The sequence below is a fragment of the Rhineura floridana genome, chromosome 11 (genome assembly GCF_030035675.1).
Source record: "Rhineura floridana isolate rRhiFlo1 chromosome 11, rRhiFlo1.hap2, whole genome shotgun sequence".
Lineage (NCBI taxonomy): Eukaryota > Metazoa > Chordata > Lepidosauria > Squamata > Rhineuridae > Rhineura > Rhineura floridana.
Window position 1 is genome coordinate 27,079,941 of NC_084490.1, and position 23,357 is coordinate 27,103,297.

At 39.5% G+C, this 23,357-nt stretch overlaps 1 protein-coding gene across 1 annotated transcript; it reads left to right on the plus strand.

The window, feature by feature from the left end:
* On the plus strand, window positions 1–23,021 carry LOC133367637 (vomeronasal type-2 receptor 26-like). Its single transcript, XM_061591733.1, has 8 exons — window positions 1–218; window positions 3,642–3,933; window positions 7,902–8,696; window positions 9,090–9,317; window positions 9,846–9,972; window positions 15,217–16,123; window positions 20,855–21,031; window positions 22,589–23,021. The coding sequence occupies exons 1-8, from the start codon at window positions 1–3 to the stop codon at window positions 23,019–23,021; spliced, it is 3,177 nt and encodes a 1,058-aa protein (XP_061447717.1).
* The last annotated feature ends 336 nt before the right edge of the window (window positions 23,022–23,357 follow it).

Below are 23,357 nucleotides of genomic sequence, written 5' to 3' on the forward strand. Positions count from 1 at the left end.
ATGGTGGTGGTGCTGTTGCTGCTTGTACTACTGTGTCGTAGCGTAGGCAAGATACATTCTATTAACTGCAGCATACATGATGATCCCCTTCCTATTCTTCATGAATTTTACCAGCCAGGAGATCTTCTCATTGGTGGGATTGTTTCTCAAGTCTTCTTCCTCTATTACAATCTCTCTTTCATGGAACTGCCTACGCAGATATTGATTGATGAACCCATGTAAGCCATTAGTACTTCTCTCTCTCTTTCTATCTGAATCTCGTTCTGCATCATGTTCAGATCATATCATTGATGACACAGTATGTTTCTGGTGTGAGAAAAATGTTACTCATGCAAAGCTTAGACTTGATAATCCTCCCCTTTACATTATATTATTTGCTGTACAGCACCTAGATGGTACTTCTCCATGAACTGCTTTAAAATGAATGGATCTTGTGCATTTCTGGGCATTTTCTCAGCCTTTTAAGAACTATTAGTGAGCATTTCTATGGAACATCATTCTGTAGAATATCTACATGGAGGATTATGCCCTTATTTATTTATATTTTTCCCATACTACTACTGTTTGTTTCACCCTTTGTTCGCACTCAACCTTTGCCTTCATATCTGTCCTTTCCCATGGATTTCCAGTCTTCCGTTTTTAAAAACAATATTTCATTTCATATAATTACATTTACACCTGATTTCATTCTTCATAGTGCTTTAGCTACTGTCATTTGCCCAGCCTGTTCCCACCTTACACAAGAACCAGTTTGCCTTTCTTACTGAATCTTAAAGCACCCTGAGAGAGACCCTACAACTTGTATATGTTTTGCCCCCACTTGTATTTCATACTTTTAAACTGGCACACAAGATATAGGGATATGTGTTTTGTTTTTGTTTAAAAAAAAAGGAATTTGTGAATTGGTTCTCAAGCACCACGTACTGGTCTCACATATATGGGAGTATTACTTTCAAATGTTGGTGAATTTATGGAAGCTTTTAAGGCATCCCTTTATACTTCCCATTTGCAATCACACATCTGATTTCATCCGCTTCACAAAATCACAGAATCATAGAATTGTAGAGTTGGAAGGGACCTATAAGGCCATGGAGTCCAACTTCCTGATCAGTGCAGGAATCCAAATTAAAATATACCAGACAGGTGGCTTACTTTAGTTCCCTTCTGTTATATCTCAAACTTCAGATAATATAAATGATGTTGTGAGATGTATGGAGAGACTTCTTGAATATTTCTAGTTTCACTTGAACCTCTTGATACAGAAATGTTTAGTATATTGGTGAAATAACAAGAATGTCTCCTCTTTGAGTTTTCTTTTTTTTTTAAAGCTAGAAAACATACCAGACCTTACATATGCCCTACCTACTTTGGATTGGTTGTGATGATGATTTGAAATATTTATGTACCATCCAAATGTCAAGCATCTCTGAGTGATTTTCAGTAAAATAAATCCTTTAAAAAGTAGAAAAATAAGCACATGAAATAAATTTTAAAGATTGCTGCAACATTAAAAAAAAAAAACACCCAAGATCAGGAGATAACATTAATGCAAAAAATGTTTTTAAAACATTTTTTTTAAAGTTGAGATAGAAATATCTGGGAAGATAGTCTGTCCCTGGCACTGAAAATACCACAACCTATGTTGCTGAATCTTACCTATGTTTTGGAACTCCCTGTATATTGATTTAGGTTGTCACCCTTGCTGTATTAACACCTGCTGAAAATTTTATTATTATTATTATTATTATTATTATTATTATTATTATTTCAGCAAGCCCACCCAGAAATGTAATTTATTTATCTACATTTGTTGTATGGTTTTTATTGATAATTATTTTATGTATACTAATTTTTAACCATTTTTAATTGATTAAGCACCCTACAGAACTTTCTATATAAATAAACGAAGAAATAAATAAACAAACCTGCTTGGCAAGCCTCTTATGTCTCTCTAATAGCCACCTCATTTTGTTCTTTTGAGGGTTTATACCAGCACTTTGATTTGGGCCCAGAAATGGACTGGAGGCCAGTGCACACGACAGAGCACTGGAGTAATAGATTTGCCAGCTCTAGCTAACAACCTTTCTGCCCTATTTTGGATGTTTCCAGACCATTCTCAAATTGGCCTGTACAATTCAGGCCAAATCTGCACTATACATTTAAAGCAGCATCATGCCACTTTAAACAGTCAGGGCGTCCCCCAAAGAATCCTGGGAAGAACGGTAGTTTATTAAGGATGCTGTTAGGATATCCTTATTCTCCCCACAGAGCTACAATCATAGAATCATAGAATTGTAGAGTTGGAAGGGGCCTATAAGGCCATTGAGTCCAACCCCCCTGGGTTGGATTCAGTGCAGGAATCCAAATTGAAGCATACCCAACAGGTGGCTGTCCAGCTGCCTCTTGAATGCCTCCAGTGTTAGAGAGTTCACCACCTCCCTAGCTAATTGTTTCCATTGTAGTACCGCTCTAACAGTTAGCAAGTTTTTCCTGATGTTCAGTAGAAATATGGCTTCCTCTAACCTGAGCCCATTATTCCATATCCTGCATTCTGGGACGAGAAGAAATCTTGACCCTCCTCTGTGTGACAGCCTTTCATGTACTTGAAGAGTACTATCATATCTCCCCTCAGTCTTCTCTTCTCAAGACTAAACATGCTCAGTTCTTTCAGTCTCTCCTCATAGGGCTTTGTTTTAGTCCCCTGATCATCCTTGTTGCCTTCCTCTGAACATCTTCCAGTTTGTCTGCATCCTTCTTAAAGTGCAATGTCCAGAACTAGATTCCCTGGGAAGACGGGTTGATTGTTAAGCCATGTGTGCTTCCAGTGACAATGTTGGATCTAAGAGCACCCCCAAATTACAAATAGAAAAGTTGGGGGAGTCCAACTCCTTCCAGAAAATTTGAACACCAACCACTTTGGGAAACAGCACCTAAATCTTGTCTGGATTGAGTCTCAGTTTATTGATTCCCATCTAGTCCATTACTGTACCCATATATTGATTCTGAACACCCACTGCCTTACCTGTATTTGATGAAAAGAAAAGACAGAATGGGGTGTCATCCCACCTTGGTGACACCTCAGTCCTCATTTCTGGATGAACTGTCCCAGCATTTTTATGTAGAGATTCAACAGCATAAGGGGATAAAATAGAGCTACTGTCAAGGGTTAGAGCAACAATATCACAGCATCACCTTCTGAAATTGAACATCCAAGTGGGAGAAGAACTATGGCAATGCAGTGCCTCCAATTAGCAAATCAGACAACCTATCCAAAGTGATACCTTGAATGGTGGTGGCGATTTGTATGCAAAGTGAGTGACTTCAGTAACAATTTATTAAGCATTAGAATGCTGTCTTGAGAAATCCATTGAAGGAATGTCTATGTCTTATGGCATGTTTTCTTTTTCTTTCTTTCTTTCTTTCTTTCTTTCTTTCTTTCTTTCTTTCTTTCTTTCTTTCTTTCTTTCTTTCTTTCTTTCTTTCTTTCTCTCTTTCATCACTCTATCTTCTTCGCAATATTTTATTTCATGGTTTATGCTGCATCTTCATCTTCTAAGCATTGAAATGAGTGATGATTAAGAGTTAAAATTTGTTTATTGTTCTTGTATGTTTGGCTAAACAGTCTGCAATTCTTATTACAGTTCAGTACCTAAGGATTACCAGCACATCCTGGCCTTTGCATTTGCTATCAAAAAGATCAATGAGAATCCAAATATCTTATCAAATATCTCTCTGGGATTCCATGTCCTCAATAGCAACTATGCTGCAAGGATGACCTATAAGGCTACCCTCAGCCTGATTTCTACACACCACAGGTTTGTTCCAAACTTTAAATGTGGCACCCAGAACAATCTAATTGCTCTAATTGGAGGATGTGTTTCTGAAATCTCTGCCAATATGGCCATCATCTCAGCAATCCACAAGACTCCACAGGTAAGCTGTATGTATTTGAGTAAGAAGATATCACAACAGTGGCTCACCATCTTGATTTCATCCAACTATTTTAGAAGGAACTCAATGATAATTTGGTTAGCAAACTGATTAAATAACAGTTAAATTATAATTACTAACTGCTGGATTCACACCTCTTTGGAAAACTGCTCCAAAGAGAGCTTAGCATTCAGCCCAGAGAAATACAAAGCTCTGCATCTGAGGAGGCTAATCAGTTCACATGAACAGGTAAAGAATAGGAGAGATTTTGCCTAGTAAGAATCTAAAGATTATGGTTTATCAGAAACAAAATATGAGTGAGTCCGTCTGTCCATTAGTCAGATTTTATTGTTTACAGGTAATGGCCATTACAATATAAATCATACAAAAACACACATACGCAAAAAACAAACCAAGCTAAAAGAACATCAGTTTTCATATCATTTTTCAAAATTTTAAAACTGCAAACTCCCCCCACTCAAAATCCCCCTTTCCTTCATAGTTTTGGGTCAGAAAGTATCCGATAACTTTCTCACTGAAGCTATGATGATGATCATGATGATCATATCATCATCACCATGATGATCATCATCATCATAAAAGTTTTACCCACCCTTCACCTTGAAGTCCCAGGGCAAGGTACAACAATTTAAAATACAACATTAAAAGCAGCTTAAAACAATTTACAATCACAAAAATATAGTTTATAAGCACATCTACTTTGGGCAGCAACCAATTAATTTTGAAATTTATTGATATTATTGAAATTCTGATGTTGTTAGAGGAATCTATCCCTAAGTGAATTGAATAAAAGGAAATACAGGATACAGGGCCACATCCAATGCTAGCCCAATTCAGAGCAAATCCCTTGAAATGAATGGACCTAAGTTATTCATGTTCATTCATTTCCTTAATGCAGAATGACTTCGGTCTGGCATGACGGATATTTGTTGCCTATTAAATAATTTACCATTCCAATATTCTTTGGGTATTGTTTGAAATGTGAGCTGTGTGTAGGCATGTCTAACAGGAAATAATGTTAATTTTAACAGATAAGCAGAGAGATTTAATTGCAATATACCAAACTCAGGACTTGGAATTCTGAATGTGTGTTTTTAGAGAAAGCACCCCTACTTCAATTCTAAAAAATATTCTAGGCTGTGGGATTCCAAGTAGTACATATAGGAACTCATTAAGGAATATATCCAGTTTATCTCTTTTAGAGCTACTCCAGATTTCTGGACCATATAACAAGCAAGATATGGTTTAGCAACAAAAAAACTTTTATCACTTGTTCTAACGAATAATGACTCTTAGTATAATAAAGTATCTTTATGCTTCCCAGTGAACAGGCAATGAAAATTTTAATTGCCTTAAAATGTGTGCCCTCTAGGCTGTTCTTGCCAAAAAAAAAAACAAAGAGATTGTGATGGAGCCCTGAGTATTTAAATGAGTGGCACATTTTGATGAAATGACAATTCAAAACCCTTTTGCCCTCACACCTGCAAAAAGACTCATGAGACATAACAATTGGTTTGGATGTAGTATTCAAATATAAGAGGTTTTGAATCTGAATTAAAGCATATTCAGTTAATCCAATTATAAACTATGGACAGGTGAGGAATTAAACTAATTCTGGTAGGGACTCATGCCTCCAATCCCCTGGGCATGTATGCAGCCACTAGCTGTGGCTTCCCAGCAAAGGATATGGAATAATATTCGCTCCTTACTGGGTGAGCCTTAGGTGTATACCTCCACATGCACCCTGGCACTGCTATACATACATGCACCCCAATGTGTGTGAAGGCCACATGAGGCACCCCTCAGTTCCCCCCAGACCATAAGGCCTGATGGATTTCTGGAGGGTGCCCTTATCCAATACTACTGCAGTATATCTGAAATATTTTCCCCAAGTTCCTCACATGCCCCACACAGTGCCATACTGGCAACACCTGTACCTCTCCCTAAGGCTAAATGAATTAAACCCAACATTATGGAGCAGGCACAATGCAAAGGGTCATAAACTGCAGGGCCCCACAAAAAAAAAATCCTATATGGCCCCCAACATTGCCCATACTACATATAGGGAGGGAGGGTGCAAATGATCACAAGGAGGAGAGTTGAGGGGGCAGAGCAACCTTATAGCTCCCCTTCTCCTCTTTGTATACACCCCTTCTCATAGGCTATGGGACATCACATGCCCCCTCTTCTTACTCCTCTCTTCGGGAGTAAACCTCCCAAATCTTCATTGCCAAAGGGAAGGATGAGGGCAAAGCTGCCCACACAGAGTGGGAATGTTATTATGCATCTGATGCATTTTGGCAAACACCCCCACTTTTATTTTACTGAAATTAATAGATACTAGGGCAGTGTTAGGCCCATCCGATTCAGATCAGATTGGTTCAGATTGATGTAAATCTTATTCAACCCAATTTGGACCCTGAATCCAAATCCAAATTCAGATATCCAAATTGGTTCCCTCCAGGTAGGCAGGAGGAGAGTGGCAGGTGACATGGAGGGTGCCAGACAGCAGCAGAGGAAGCAGCAATATGAGGGTGCTACTTACATGTGGTGGCCAGGTTGGCGTATCCCAGCAGTGGGAGATTTCTATTACTGGGACTGATTGGGAAAAGATGAGAAAGGACTGGAGAACAACCATGTATAAAAGAAAGGCTGGGTACTGGTATGAACTGAAGGACAAAATAAAAAACTAGCTGAACAAATGAATAAGTATGGGACTGGGATTGATGGGAAAGGTTGGGAAACAAACAGATGTATTATATATAAGAAAGGCTGGGTAACATAAAGAAAAGACAAGCTGAGCAAACACTACCAAATTCAGCAAAACTCTTTAACATTCAGAGAACTTGCAAAAGCATGGAAGGCAGTGAGAGTGAGCTGCTAGTATTAACAGCCTCCAGCCTCCCCAAAGCACTATGACTGGATATTGTTGGGTGAGTTTCTAATCCTCAACTGGAAGCTAGAGCTCTTAATGGACAAAGTTCAGCTCCCTTCTTTCCCCTCTCACTCTCCCCACCTTGATGTTATCATTATAAAGTGCACTGTTGCAACACTTTGGAGACAAGCTGTCTGGGTTTCTTAGAAAGTGTTTTGAGCTCCAGATCAGTCTGAAGCACTCTGGATCAGTCTGAAGTTCTCTTGATTAAAATGACTCACTTTGGACCAATCTGGACCTGCCTCAATCTACTGCAGACCAGGCTGATTCAGTTCAGAATGTGTGGTTAGTCCAAAGTATTTGCACAGCCTTAATAGATACATCATGCTGCTTACAATGTTTCAAATGTGGTAAGCAATCTTCTCATACTCACATGGGATAAGGAAATTAGAGGCACATCATCTGCATAAAGCAGCACTGGGATTTGTAAATTACTATGGGAGTGGGGGAGAGAAGCAGTATACCACAAATATTTAAAAGTGTATACAGTTGTTGGCCAAATAAATACAACCCAGTTTCCGGGTCACAAGAAGTAAGAGTTCCCTTTTATTTCGTAACTGTCAGATGCCATGTGGACTAATATGTCCTATTCAGAAAGTGCAACAAAGTTGATCTGGGATATGGAAACCAAGCCCTATAAGGAAAAGTTGAAGGAATGGAAGTTGTTTAGTCTGTAGAAAAGGACAGTAAGGGATAACATTTTTGAAAGCTCTGGGCGTAATTTCACTGGTCGTAACACAGAAGAGAGCAAATATTTCTTCTCTGCTGTTCCAGAAAACAAACGGTTGAACTTTAGGAGAAATTTATTAATAGTAAGAGTAGTTTAATAACACAGCGGTTTAAGAGAGCAGGTGGGTGGGCTTTCTCTAAATGGAGGTCCCCAAGCAGTGGCTGAATGGTCAACTAATATTATCTTCTACTCCTTCTGAAAAATCAAAACATTTCATTTTAGCTCACTCATGGATCATTTTTGCCAATACAAAGCACTAAAGTGCAGTTTCCATTTTTGTACCAGATGGTCCCAAATGAAGCCCACCAGTATAAGGGAGTTGTGTGGTTACTTCAGCATTTCAGATGGACATGGGTTCGGATCTTAGCCGTGGATGATGACAAAGGGGACAGGTTTTTACAAATAATACTGCAAATGTTTTCCCAGCATGGCATTTGTTATGCCTCCATAGTAAAAATACCAAAGCGGGATTATATAGATGAGTTGATAGACTTGCTTTTACAGCAGAGAGAAAACTATGAAATTCTCACTGAAAGAAAAGCCAATGTATTCTTTGTATATGGCGAAAATCCATCCTTTCAGGTTTTGAGAATGTTGCTGTTCATAGCACCCTTCTTCTCATTGCCACCTCTGGGTAAAGTATGGATTATTACCTCCCACTGGGATTTTGCATCACTTCCTGTTCAAAAGATATGGGATATGCAAACCTTCCATGGTTCCATATCCTTCACAGTTCATTCAAATCAGATATCAGGGTTCCAAAAGTTCATTCAGAAGATAACACCCTTCTGGGCTAAAGGAGATGGTTTTATCCAGGACTTCTGGGAACAGTCATTCAGCTGTTCATTACAAAAACCTAAGGGACAAGAGGCAAAGAAGAAATCCTGCACTGGGGAGGAGAACCTAGAAAGCCTCCCTGGAGTTTTGTTTGAAATGAAGATGACTGGCCACACTTACAATGTCTACAATGCTGTCTATGCTGTGGCACATGCTTTGCATGCCATATACAAATCCAGCTCCAAACATAGAAGAATGGCAGAAGGAGAGAGACTGTCATTTCAAAATGTACAATCATGGCAGGTAATTACATCTCGACAGTTCTTGTTTTAAAGGAGGCTAGCTTTTCATCCACATGTATTTATTTATTTATTTATTTATTTTATTTATTGTATTTGTACCCCACTCTTCAGCCAGAAAGGCTCCCTGAGTGGCTCACATACCATCAATTAGTCAGGGGGAAGGGAATCCACAAAATTGTTACCTTTTTTGCATTTCTATTTGCATTCATACTGCCAACCATGTGATACAATAGTTGCATAATTGGCCACCCATATCAACCAAAAAAGTAGGGAAAAGAAAGTCAGATGAGACCAAACAGTAATCCAGATGTTGGTTAAAAAAGGCATTTGTGAAGCTTGTCAAAATACTGTTGCAACTTATATAGTATATCCCTTCATTCATATTTTAACATAGGTCCATCATTTTCTAAAGAGTATCTTATTCAACAACAGTGCTGGAGACACTGTGCACTTTGATGAAAATGGAGAATTAGTTGTAGGTTTTGATGTTACAAACTGGCTGATGTTCCCCAATGGCTCAGTGGTTAGAGTCAAAGTTGGAAGACTGGAACCTCAGGCTTCTCCAGGCAAACAGTTAACTGTTCATGATGATCAAATTACCTGGCATCAAAGCTTTAATCAGGTAAGACATAGCAGCAAATATCTGAACATTTAAAAAGAAGATGCTGCATTTGGCCAGTCCATCATTCTGCCTGCTCTTCAGATATTTAATTATCGTAATAGCACTGTTACATCAAATCACACTCAGTTCCCTTCTTTGTAAAGAGGCAGTAAAAATTATGAAATCAGACTTGTTTACTTTTATTTGCCCTTCACTGACCCACAGTCCTGGGGCTGATTATGGTAGGATTTTAACCTCTTACATTCATCTTTACTGTGTTTTTTAATCTCACAGTACACCACTTAGAGAGTAAAGTGTTTAACCAGTATATACATTGTTGTTTTAAATCCAAGTTAGAAGAGGATTCTGAGGTTTGTAACGTTCACTTCACCACTGAGGCAAGCCCCATCTGTACTCACATCAGGAGACATTTTCAGGCACCTCTAATTTCATTATTCCATGTCAGAAGCAATCTCAACAGCTCACTGTTCAACAGCCCACATCAAGATATATTTCCTGATGTTAAATGCCATTTTTGTTTCTTTACAGGTGCTGCCCCTTTCTGTATGCAATGACTACTGCTATCCCGGCTACAGCAGGAAAAAGAAGGAGGGGGAGAAATTTTGCTGCTATGATTGTGTTCCATGTCCAGAAGGGATGATTTCTGCCCAGAAAGGTAAGAGTTGTGATCAAGAAATTTCCACAATGTGATATTTGTTAGTTATTTGTTTGGAGAATGAATATGAAGATGCTTCACAGTTTTCAAGAAACCTGGATATGGTGAACTTCAACTTATTTTTCCTTTATTTATTAAATTACAGTTTTTACACTAGTGTACAATAAGTGCTCACAAACAAAGCAAAAAGGGGAAATATAAAGGCTACATAATTACAAAAATTATAAAAGAAAATTGATTTATCTGACACAACTTGTGTTACAAAAGCATTATGTTAAAGAATCATTGAAAGAGGAGAGAAAGGGTAAGAAAAGATGAAATAAACTCTTTTGAAAGAAAAAACCTCTTTACATATTTGTGTTTTTAAACATACTCATAAGTTACTATATTAAAGTAAATGAATTTAACAGAACTATTTCATCTGTCACTTTAGCGTTCCAAAATTGTATAAACAAGGCCCATCTCTCTAAAAACATATTTTGAGAATTATGGTACACAGCATTCCTGTTATATGTCATATTTATCATTAATACTGTTTCCCAAGTTTTTCTCAGCCAATTTATCAATATTAGGGATTAGTTATTTTTCCATTTTTGAGTGATACATTTTCACCACTGTGAGCAAAGTTGCTACTAAATGCGAATCCACATTTGTAAATTCCCCACTGAACATATACAAGACAATTGTTTTGGGATTTCTTGATACTGTTTGACCCATCATAGTGAACTTTGACTTATGAAACATATAACATCAGTAATTTCAACCCCTGTGGAAATAAAAAGGCCCAAATCCCTTACTGTTAAGCAGTTACACAACCACTGAGAAAGACCTTTCTGCTGGATCCCAGCCAATGATACATCTGAAGTTGGAACCCTAATGAGAACCCTTCTTGCACATCTTGGTATCTGAGTAGATTTGCGGTGGGAGGAAGGAGGTGTACTTTCAATTTCTAAATATCTTAAGAAGAGGTTATACAAAGTCATCACTCAAAATTAAATTGGGCTTAGAAATGACAATTGTTCCCTTTGCATTTTGCATTTTGCATTAGCAGAAGTTTCAAACACTCTTCAAAGGTAGCCCCATGTGTAACTCATTGCAATATCAGCATTTCATAGAATCATAGAATAGTAGAGTTGGAAGGGGTCTATAAGGCCATCGAGTCCAACCCCCTGCATTTCAATGTAACTAATCACTTTCTCTAGGAAGAGGCACAGGTGGCACACCAGTCAAAACTGGGCAAATATACCATACCCGACTATAAACTGGCAAATCATCCATCAAGTGAGTCAATTTGCTTTGTCTCTCGGCCACCATCTTATTTCACTCCAATCCACTTTTCTTCCTGATTCAACTTAATGGATGTCAGGATTCTAGACAGAAAAGAATTAGATTCCACTTTGTCCTTTCTCAAAGGCCTTCAGCCATGGTTGTGGAACAAAAACGTCCCCCTGGCACACTTTTCATTGAGCAGTTTACACATAAGTAGACTTACAGGGTAGTCCTGCTGGGACATTGGCACAAATTGTCACCTATACAACATCTCCAAATTCCATCCAGTTACCATTTATCATTTCCTTTCTGGAAACAAACAAACAAACAAACAAAACCTACCTCGGGCATAAAATGCCCCAGAAATGCCTTGAATGTTATTGAATGTAATTGGAATTATTTACAGCCCCAGCCAATGTTAGCAGATTGGGGTAGTAAAAATATCCCATTGTTTTTTCATAGAAAATTGGCCCGGGTCAGGTCACCAAAGATCAATGGAATCAAATTCCCTCTCCCACATTTGCAAAAGGAAACAAGCTTGCAGCCACATGACAAAGGAGTAAACAAACTTGCAGCCACATCTCCAAGGACCCATGGTTGCAGTGAGGCTCTACCTAGAAGGACACACTTTAGGTTGTTAGAAGAAAACCATGATTTCTACAGATAAATGCCAGGAAAGTATTATGTATACTTTATAAATAAATGTATATTTATTTATTTATTTATTATATTTGTATTCCGCCCCATAGCCAAAGCATTCAAATGAGAGAAAGCTCTTTCTTTTGCCTAGGCTATAACCCTTCCAACTCCATTTTCTGAAAGAAGCTGGGATGGGAAGGGAAATAAGTAATATGCGTCCATCCAGAGCTGATTCCAAGCATCTCTCATGGGTTGGGTAGATGTACTTTGACATGTCCAGGACAGTTTTCTGGACCACCATCACCACCCTGCATGAAACAGCTGGCAACTTAGGGCTCATTCACACTTCAGCTAAACTTTGTATTAATGATGCAGCTTTTTCCATTGCAATAGATTTGCAGGGTTTACACTTTCTACCTTTCAGTCTGCTGTTTTCCATTCACACTAGTCAGCATTCCTTTGGAAAGATTTAGTATCATTGTTTCCTTTTGGCCCCACACCCAATTTTACATGTTTACTCCCTCCAGAGTATGATATTGCTAATGGAGAAGGGGAGGGTTTTTTGTCAGTTTCATTGTTTCTTGTCAATTGCATGCTGAAGCCAGGGGTGCAATTGACATGAAGCTATAAATGAAGTGAGTGAAAGGCAAAGTAGGCATTCACCCATCCTTTTTTCTGTCAGTTTCATTTCCTCCTGACATATTTATAGTAAAAAAACCCTTTTTAAAAAAAGAAGGTATGAAATGCAATTTTTATATCTGAGTGTGTGTGTTATAAAATGGAATACAGGCACACAGAGGGAATGAAGATAAGAGAATGGTATGTCAGAAAGAATGTTGAGAGGAATTCTAAATACCGTGGAAATGGAGTGCATCATTAAATAACATGGAAACGGAGCACATCTCTGGTTTCAAGGATTGAGGGAAGGAACAATGGGGGGAAAGGGGGGAAGGAAGGGTATAGCAAATTCTGATGCAGGAGGACACAGCGAGTCAGAAATGGCTGGTTGAGCCACTGGAAACAAAATGGAATTCATAGAGAGTTTAGTGGGTGGAGAAAGGGGAGTATCTGAAAGTGATGATCCACCTGCCCAGCAAAAAACATTGGAGCACAGCACCTACATGGAGGAATACAGCAAAGAGGAGACAGTTTTTCCTTCACTTTCTGCGTAATCAACAGATTAATACAGATTTAAAAGGGAAAACTGCATTATAGCTTCAGCTTGTCTGCAATGTCATGTGAACCATGCAAATTAAACGGGGAAGCAAGTAGCACAGTAAGTTGCCACGTGAACAAACCCTTAGTATTCCATGCTGAAGTTGTTTTGATTCATTTTACAGAAAGTGAGGCAATTCATGACTACACAGGAAGTGCATGCAACATATCTCCAAGGTAGTGAAATTGACATAGACAGTACCTCTGAAATTGATCACAGAGGTAGCAACAATGAGGACACTGTGCTGCTAATGGAAAGCTGCTCAGAAAGTGAAGATTGTGTTCCATCAGAACATTCTTCCAGTATATCCAGCAATGAGAAGCAGCCTTGCAAAGGGCAGCAGTTTATGAAAATTCCTTCTGAGAGACAAGGAAGAGGCTGGTCTCAAGCGTTTGGTCATCAAGGAGGAAAAAGAGGCAGAGGTAGTGCTGGGACGGTAGCAAGGCCCCATTCAGCAGAACCTCTCCAAGAAGAACAGCTATAACCAAGGACAGATAAGTGATGAGAGGAAGAAAGGGAAGAGCCTGGGGGAGAGGTCTGCAGCCAATCCACCATGAACCACCAGGAACATCATCAGATAACCCCCAGGGCCAAAGAGTGATGCCCTGAAAGAGACCTTGGTGGACACTTTTGCTTATCATGGAGAACATTCTCCTGTTGATTGAAACCAACAGGGAGGCAGAATGTGTCTTCAGGGAGTGGAATGAGGCCAATTGTACCAGACAGAGAATGTGGAAGTCTCTTGACAACACTGAAGACATGTATTGGAGTACTGGTTCTAGCAGCAGTGTACCATACACAAGAGTCCTTGGAAGAATTGTCAATGATGCTTTTCTTCAATGTGCTTGAAGTTGCTACCACTGGTAGCTATGTGCTATGGGTAAAAAAAAACTATCCGTACTTTGAAGGTACCTATTTCTGTTATCTCTAATGAAAGACTAACTTGGCCAGAGATAGAAGATGGGCCAGATTCAAACTCAAGCATCTGGGTTGTGGCATCTGCTTTTGTTTATACACCTCCATCTGCAGCAGCATCTGGAACAAGTGGACGCTGCCACTCTTGCAGTAGGGTAGAGAATAAGAAAACCAGCAAAGAGTTCAACAGATGTGGGAGGTTATGTTGTAGAGTCCACATCATGGTGGAAATTAAGTATTGGGGTTGTCAATAGGTTGGCACAAACCATATATTGTTGCTTGGGCATATTTCTCTAACCAAGGGCAGTTTTTTCTTGCAGGTTTCTTAATGGGGTTAGAAAAACGCCCCCCAAAATGTTAACATTAGTTCTCAGTTGCAATAAAAAAATTCTAGAGTTTACAATATTTGCATAATATTATTGCTTTAAAATATTGTTTTTATTCTTTGTAATTTAAAATAAAAGTAATAGCTTATTAAAAGAACAGAAATGGTGTTGTTTCCTCAAGATTCAGAGGGAGGTGCAAAACATTACTTCACAGAAAAAACCTCCTTTGAATAAGTGTTTTCTGGCTCTGGGTGCTCATGTATTGTCAAGCACACTTCTTCTGACACCACAGACACAAATGTTAAGGATGAACTAAGGATGAGAGCAAATAGTTTTGCCCAAGGGTACCTATTGAGTTCTAGGCTCAATGAGGAGAGCTGTATTTACTGCTCACTGGAAAAAAAATCATAGGGTGATATCCACTGTTTGGTGAATTAAATTCTTATTCCTGTCTACCGCCCTACAGCCCCCATGGTCTCCACAGCTGTATTCCACAGAGTCCTTCAACTCTGTATAATAGATTTTGGGCACAAAAGGTGGCTCCAAGGGGAAGGATGACAAAGGGAAGCACAAAATTGTTCTTCAACACGACAGTCCAATATCTCAGCAAATACCTCAGTTCAATATCTCACCAAATACTTTGGAACCACAAGAATACAATATTATGCATTTTCACTCACTCTGAAATTATGGAACTTGTTTCTCCTAGAGCTGGCCAAAGATCTGCAGGAACACAAAACAGCCACTCTCACTAACTAGTTTACACTGAAATCCTAAGTAAATCACATTACTTCTGAGTAAACATTGTTAAGATTGTAGCTTCAGATACAAGTTGGTCAATTTCTTGAAATGCTAAACCAGCTCTTCCTTTTTTTCCAGACATGGATGCCTGCATCAACTGTCCTGAAGACCAGTTTACCAACAAAGACAAAACTCAGTGCATTCCCAGGGTTTTAAGTTACCTCTCTTACAAAGAAGATTTAGGGTTCATCTTAACTACCTTGGCTATTTCTTTTTCTTTTCTCACAACATTAGTACTTGGAATTTTCATGAAGCACAAGGACAGTGCCATTGTGAAAGCCAACAATCAGACCCTCACCTACATCCTCCTCGTTTCTCTCCTTCTTTGTTTCCTCTGTTCCTTCCTCTTTATTGGACAGCCTGGAAAAGTGACCTGCCTTTTTCAACAAATAGCTTTTGGCATCATCTTCTCTGTGGCCCTTTCCAGCATTTTGGCAAAAACTATCACTGTGGTACTGGCATTCATTGCAACCAAACCTGGAGGAAGGATGAGGAAATGGGTAGGGAAAAAACTGACAAATTCTATTGTATTTTCTTGCTCCTTTATTCAAGCTGGGCTTTGTACTTTTTGGTTAAGTACTTCCCCTCCATTCCCAGATAGGGACATGCATTCAGTGAATGGGGAAATCATACTGGAATGCAATGAGGGTTCAGCTACAATGTTTTACTGTGTCTTGGGCTATATGGGCTTCCTGGCCATTGTCAGCTTCATTGTGGCTTTTCTGGCCAGGAAGTTACCTGATAGTTTCAATGAGGCCAAATTTATCACTTTCAGCATGTTGGTGTTTTGCAGTGTTTGGTTGTCCTTTGTTCCAACCTACCTGAGCACTAAAGGAAAATACATGGTGGCTGTGGAGATATTTTCCATCTTGTCCTCGAGTGCTGGTTTACTGCTTTGCATCTTTTCTCCGAAATGCTACATTATTTTGCTGAGACCTGAGCTGAATAATAGGGAGCAAATAATGAGTAGAAAAAGTGAAAGGTTGTAAGTTTATCTTACATTTTTTTAATTTATTTGTTAAAGTATTTATAAGCCAAACTTTCATGCAATGGCAGCTTAGAACATACAAAAATCATAAAAAATAAAAACCAATTGAAACATCATTAAAAACAACAATAAAAGCATAAATAAATGCAGCATATGTGCAGTGGAGTCTTTAATGCAAAAAGGAGACACTAATACAACTTCTGATGTTCACTGAACACGTGAGCATCAGGGAGAATGAAGTCAGATCACATAGCCACACACACTCCTACACACATCCTTGCAACATGTGCAAACCTCCTAGGGACTGAGACCTAAAATTGCTTTCTAACCCAAGATTCTTTAGGCACAGGCAGATCTAAGAAACTGTGGATCACTTAGGGTGCTTTCACACTGCAGTTTATTCCGTTATTCTGCCGATTTCTTACCTGGTAATTTGCTCATTATATTTGAGCTTTCACACGACATAACGGGTAGCTCCGGAATTCTGGTGGAATGTAGTGAAAGTATAGCGCTAAATTCCACAATAAATTATACCAGAAATAATCTGTTAGCAAGGCTGGGAACCCGGAAGATCACAGGAGTTTTGAGCTAGCTGCTGCTGCTCACGTGACAGGCATGCCAGCATGCAGTATGGAACAGGGGGAAAAAGCAGGAGCCACCTTAAAACAGAGGGGGGGAATTAGCAAGAGCCACCTTAAATAGAAGGGGGAAATGAGGACTGGGGCCGAAGGGAGGTGCATTATCATGGACTGGAGCCACAGGCGCCAGCTCCGGTATAGTCTGAGACAGGGAGAGCAAGGGTAAAAGGAGCTGCCTCAGTGAACTACCAACGGCTGCTGAAGCTGGCGCCGCCACCTGTAGCCCCCAAAATAAAAATTAAAAATAAGGAGAGCCACCTCTGTGAGCTCCTGGTGGCCGCAATAGCAGGCGCCGGCGCCCCCTAACCCCCAGGGCTGCCTCCATGAGCCTCAAAAAACAAGTTGGGGGGGAAATACACCAAACCCCCTAAAATGAAGGGGGGGGGGAGAAAAACTCTGCTCTGTTTATTGTAGCTGTGGTGTGAAAGCCTGTTGCATGAAATGCCGGTATAACAGGCACTGCAGTGTGAAAGTGTTATAAACAAAACGCCCTAGCCCCTTTTTGAGGTCTAGTGGCTTGGGTTCGCTTCAAAATACTCACTCAATAGAGCTCAAGAACGAACGAAACAAGATGGAGGATGGAGTATATTTATTGCTAACACGTGCACGTGGAGAAGTAGCAAGCTAGTTCTGGCAAACTATGCCTTGCTAGTCTTTTTATCAGCTTTGTTTTACTAATTATGCATGCATCATTATGATCATAATTACATCACTTTAATCCCTGCCCATCTTCTTCTGGTAATGTCCCCTCGCTTCCATATCCATATATGGAACTTGTTTTTCACACTATTCCACCTTGAATGTTGCAACAATATTTGATACTTTTCTACAGTACAGGTGGACATTGCAACTAAAAGCCTGGGACCTTATTTTTGCAAACGCAGCTTTAAACAAACAATGAAAATGCAAGTTAGCAAATTAGCATTTCTCTTTACACACTCACAAGTAAGTTAACTGTCAGCAAATTATCACACAAGCAAGTCATACTGTGCTACAATTTCAAACAGGCCCAACACTTTTTACTTTAAGCAAACAAATAAGCAAAATACATTTGTTTAATTCAAACAAATAAAGTCCATTGTCACAAAAGGGGTTTTAGAAATCAGGACAAAAGCGCTTCCTTTTTAATCCGTTAAACGCAATCAGCTCCATGTGTGAAAGCAGCCTTTATTAAGAGACTTCATTCTCTCCCGATTTTTGTAAGCTTAGGTGCTTATTTGAAATTGTATACCTATCTTACTTCATCTTCCTGTAAAATAAACTATAGTTCTTGTTTTCTATTTTGTATTCTATTATGACGCCCACTGCTCTTCTTTCCTCCTTCTTTCGGGACAAATGGAATCTGGTGGGTTGAAGGGAATGTGCACCATTTTGGAGGCCTGCAACATTCATAAACAAGAATAAAATGTTAGGTAACGTTAGCTTTCTTATGACTGACATGTACAATATATCCCATCTTCTGAAATTGAGCTCCAAAAATCACTTTGTCCAGAACTATTTTTATAATTTATTTATTTATTTATTTATTTATTTATTTATTTATTAAATTTTTATACTGCCCCATAGCCGAAGCTCTCTGGGCGGTTCACAACATCAAAATATCAACATACAATTTAAAACCACACATTAATCAATTTAAAACATAACTCAGGATATTGTAAAATGTGAACAGTCTTCTAGTTTTTAATTGCTTATTCTTCTCATTTATGGTGATTTATGTCTCACTGTATCACAGGTGGCCTGGGTCCAAACCTCAGAATATCAATGAGGGATACTCTTCTTTGGGATTAAATTTATTTTAATAAACCCTTCACTTATACTTTCCAGACCATTATTTTTTGGGGGGAGGTGTCCCGTCTTTCAGCCAGATCCACAAGGGACATAGTGGAATTGCCTTACTACTCCCACCAAGTACTGTTCCTGTACACGAGAAACTCATCTAGGAAAAGTAATCTATTTCATTGCTCCCCCTGCAATAATCCCCTTTCTAACGGCTCTGGCAGGGTTTCCCCTACATCCACTCTCCCATTTTGGCCAGATGTCTGCTCACTTTTGTTCTAAATACATCAGACTTGGACAAACGCTCCAGACCAGCATGTGGCAGGACAAATATCTTCAGTAAGCGTCCCATTTATGTACAGTATGTACTTTCATCAGTGGAGTTGTCAGAGCACAATTTCGGATAGTTTACTGCATTTTAAAATAAACCAATTAACATTAAATAGTGTGGGGTGTAAGTAAGACTGTTGCATCCAGTGCCCAAAGGAACAGTCCCAGAAATGGGGCAGGGTGGACTGGAATGGCAGATTCAACTCCCCCCTAGATTTTTCATTTCCTGCATAAAATAGTTTGCAGTTGCTTGATTGAAAATGGCCCCTTCCCATCCATTTTATTTATTTCATTGATACCCCACGTCTCTTTTTCATGTAACCCAAGGCAGCTTAAATATGGTTCCCAGGCAGTCTCCCATCCAGGTACCAACCAGACCTGACCCTGCTTAGCTTCAGCAGAGTGCTGACCTCATGTGCATTCAGACCATAGCCTGGGACCTGGGATTTTAATTTACTCACACCAAGTATTGTGGATATGTGTAGGAATTTCACAGGGGGTAGGGCTTGGAGACCACCCTTAGGCACCCTTTAAGGTGAAAGGTGGGATTTGAGATTGCCTTCCAAGTTAGTGAGGCCTGTTGGCAGGATAAGATTCACATGTGGGGCTAACTTGTAGCACCCACTCAGAGTTGTGAGGCTGTGGGATGGGATAGAGCAGGAAGGTCTCCCTAACCACCCTGTGAGGTTGGGGCTGGGGGAAGGGGAGTGGGCTTGGATCACTCCTTTTCTCATGGCAGGGTGTCCTCACCTGATTGGATAAGAGCGCTGTCCTGTACTTTATCTATACAGATTATTTTGCATAATCAGTCACTTAATTGGGTTTATCTAAATAAGCATGGACCTTGTTTTACCCACACTTCACCCTGTCTTGCCTCTTCATTTCCTGACTGTGGCTGCAATGGAATTCGCTCCCCAAAGACATTGATGTCCACCAACCTGGATGGCTTTACAAGAGAATTTAACATATTTGTGGATTATCAGTAGCTACCAGCCACTATGTCTATGTTCTATCTCCACTGTTAGAGGCAGCATATCTCTTGAAACTGGGTGAATGGACAGTAAGATAGCATATGCAATTCAAGGTAATCAAGTGTAAAATGATGCATGGAAAGAGATGTACCCATCAACATGATAAGACTGAGCCTCTAATTCCTCAGTCTAAACAGAGTGTTCAAGTTGTGCCAAGTGTAAAGAATCTGTGGGTGAATCTAGTTCTAATTCTGGGCAGAAGTAGCTTGGACCCACTGGGATATTTGCCGTTGACTACCTGTTATCCCTCAAAGGAGAATTCAGGGGGAAACTATCCTCATTGTCATTCATTTTGCAACTTCAAAAGTGAACAGCACACTGAGGAAGTGATAATCATCCCTGTGTCATAGTGTATGCAAGAAACATTCTATTAATTGTAGCATACATGATGATCCCCTCTGTGTATATGATTCTGGGCAGAGGCAGCTGGCAACTAGTGGAGCATGTGCCACTGACTGTCTGCTATCCCCCAAAGAAGAAAATAATAGCTGTGGGATTCAAGGGGAAAAAAGGTTATGCATTATGCAACTTCAAAAGTGAACTGGGGAACGTGATGGTCATCCCTATCATTGTCAAAATTACTGGTTACCATTCTTTTACACAACAGACACCTAGAACTGTTAATAAGATCAACTAACAGCATGGGGAAAAACCTATAAAATCTTCAGGGTTTTTTTTCCAGAACTGCCACTGAAAAATTGGACCTCATTGATGAGCTGTTAGTTAACTCACACCACTTCACAGTACTGGCACGATGATTTCCTAACAGTCCAAGTGGTATATCAGAACAGCAACAGAGTGTTTCACAATTTAGGGGAAACTGCAACAAATCTGGTAATAGTCTCCTATGATACTGCATTTGGAAATAGAGCAGTCTATGCTTGGAGGAAAATATTTTTCAACAGGATCATGCTGCTGGTAGTGTTACTGCTTTTACTATTTTGTCATAGTGTATGCAAGACATATTCCATTAACTGCAGCATTTGTGATGATCCCCTCCCTATTCCTCATGAATTTTACCAGCCAGGAGAAGTTGTCATCGGTGGGATTGTGTCCCAAGTCTTCTTCCTCTATAACAACCTGTCTTTCATGGAACTGCCTACGCAGATATTGATTGACGAACCCATGTAAGCCATTATTCTCTCTCTCTCTCTCTCTCTCTCTCTTTCTCTCTTTCTCCTTATGTTCAGACCACAACCACTGATGTTATATCATTAAGCACAGTATCAGTTTAATTACTTTCTGGTATGAGGAAAATGGCATTCAGCAATGTTTGGGCTTGATAATTTCCCCTCCCCATCCCATTGGTGCAAAAGTTGGACAGTGAAAAAGGCGGATAAGAGAAAAATCAACTCATTTGAAATGTGGTGCCGGAGGAGAGCTTTCGCATACCATGGACGGCAAAAAAGACAAATAATTGGGTGTTAGAACAAATTAAACCAGAACCGTCAATAGAGGCTAAAATGATGAAACTGAGGTTATCATAGTGTGGACACATGAGAATACATGATTCACTAGAAAATACAGTAATTCTGGGGAAAACAGAAGGGGGTAGAAAAAGAGGAAGGCCAAACAAGAGATGGATTGATTCCATAAAGGAAGCCACAGACCTGAACTTACAAGATCTGAACAGGGTGGTTCACGACAGATGCTCTTGGAGGTCACTGATTCATAGGGTCGCCATAAGTCGTAATCGACTTGAAGGCACATAACAACAACAAATTGGTGCAAAGCACCTAATATCTATTCCTCCATGAACCCCATTTAAATGGATAAGTGCATTTCTCAGGCTTTTAAGAATGATTAGTGAGCATTTCTATAGAGCTTCATTTTGTAGAATAACCAAATGGTGGGTTGCATGCTTATTTAGTTCCTTTTGCCACACGAATACTGTTCATTTCAGACTGTTCCCTTATCAGTTGGCTGAACCCCTGTTGTTGTATATTTCACTGATTCAGAGATTTTTACTGAATTTAATAAAATAGAAATTGACAAGAATGCTGCTGTCTCTTCTGTTCTATGAGTTTCATCAATTGGTGCAATGTGTTGAACCAACCATCCCCACTTAACAACCTTGCTGTCCTATACTGAACTTATTACATTTCCAGGCATCCCTCCCCAGATGAAACCCATGTATAACTCATTGCAGTAATCAACAAGAGACGTTTCCAGAGAGTGAGGAAATGTAGCAAAGCTATCTCTGACCATATAGTATCACAGCTGGTGTATTGGCTGACCCTGATAAAAGGTGTTCTCATCCACTATGGTCATGTGCGCTTCCAGTGCTGGATCCTCAAGCACCCTCTAACTGCAAATTTGATCTTTTCATTCAAATGCCCACATGCAGCTCTGCAGTACAGTAACTCCAAAGCCCAATCCAGTGAATCTTCCCAGAATAATACTATTTGTTGTTGTTTTTCTTCTTGTTATTGTATGTATTTATGCAAAGGGAGAGACTGCAATGCATGCAGGGAGCAATTTAATAGTAGAACAATCCCATGGGGGGCATTTAGCTGTTCATTGAAGAAATATCTATTTCACATGTTTAACTTCTCTCTACCTTCCTTCAATGCATTTTGTTTTATGGTTTAAACTGCATTTCAGTCCTCAGATCATTAACTTGAATGATGACGAAGAGTTCAAATATTTTTGTGTTCTTGTATTTGTTATATTTTGTTAAACAGTTGTAATATTTATTACAGTTCAGTGCCAAAGAACTACCAGCACATCCTGGCCTTAGCATTTGCCATCAAAGAGATAAATGAGAATCCCAAAATCTTATCAAATATCTCTCTGGGATTCCACATCCTCAATAGCAACTATGCTGCAAGGATGACGTATAAGGCCACCCTCAATCTGATTTCCACACAACATAAGTTTGTGCCCAACTTCAAGTGTGGCAACCAGAACAATCTGATAGCTCTCATTGGAGGACGTGTCTCTGAAATCTCTGTCAACATGGCGCTCATTTCAGCAATCCACAAGACTCCACAGGCAAGTTGTATGGGTGAGGATGTGGAGATTTCACCACTGTGGCACAACATCCTGATTTCAGCAAATCATATGATAATGATTCAAGTGATCTTATGGTTATCTAACTGGTTAAAGGCAGACTAAATGATAATGCCGTTGGATGGATTCCACCTCATTAAAAAAATCCAAACTCAAAGAGTGCTCATCAATAGCTCCTCATCAGACTTGAGGGAGTTTTTGTTTGGTGTGCCACAGAGCTTTGTCCTGGAACTGATACTGTTCAACATTTATCAATGGTTTAAATTAAGTGGAAGGAATCCTTATAACATTTGCAGATATCACAAAATGGGAAGGGGTAGCTTAGTGGTGTGTATTAACTCTGTACATTGATTGAATGACAAGGCAAATTGGGGTGATTCAGGGCTCTCCCCTAAATCAAAGTGTGAAGTCAATAATCTGAGTCACACTGGGGCCCTGCAG

What these genes read in the sequence shown, in the direction of transcription:
- LOC133367637 (XM_061591733.1), top strand. Translation starts at nt 1, where the DNA reads ATGGTGGTGGTGCTGTTGCTGCTTGTACTACTGTGTCGTAGCGTAGGC. An exon ending in AGTAGAAAAAGTGAAAGGTT is followed by an intron (nt 16,124 to 20,854) that starts GTAAGTTTATCT and finishes ATTTTGTCATAG; the next exon opens with TGTATGCAAGACATATTCCA. An exon ending in ATATTGATTGACGAACCCAT is followed by an intron (nt 21,032 to 22,588) that starts GTAAGCCATTAT and finishes TTTGTTAAACAG; the next exon opens with TTGTAATATTTATTACAGTT.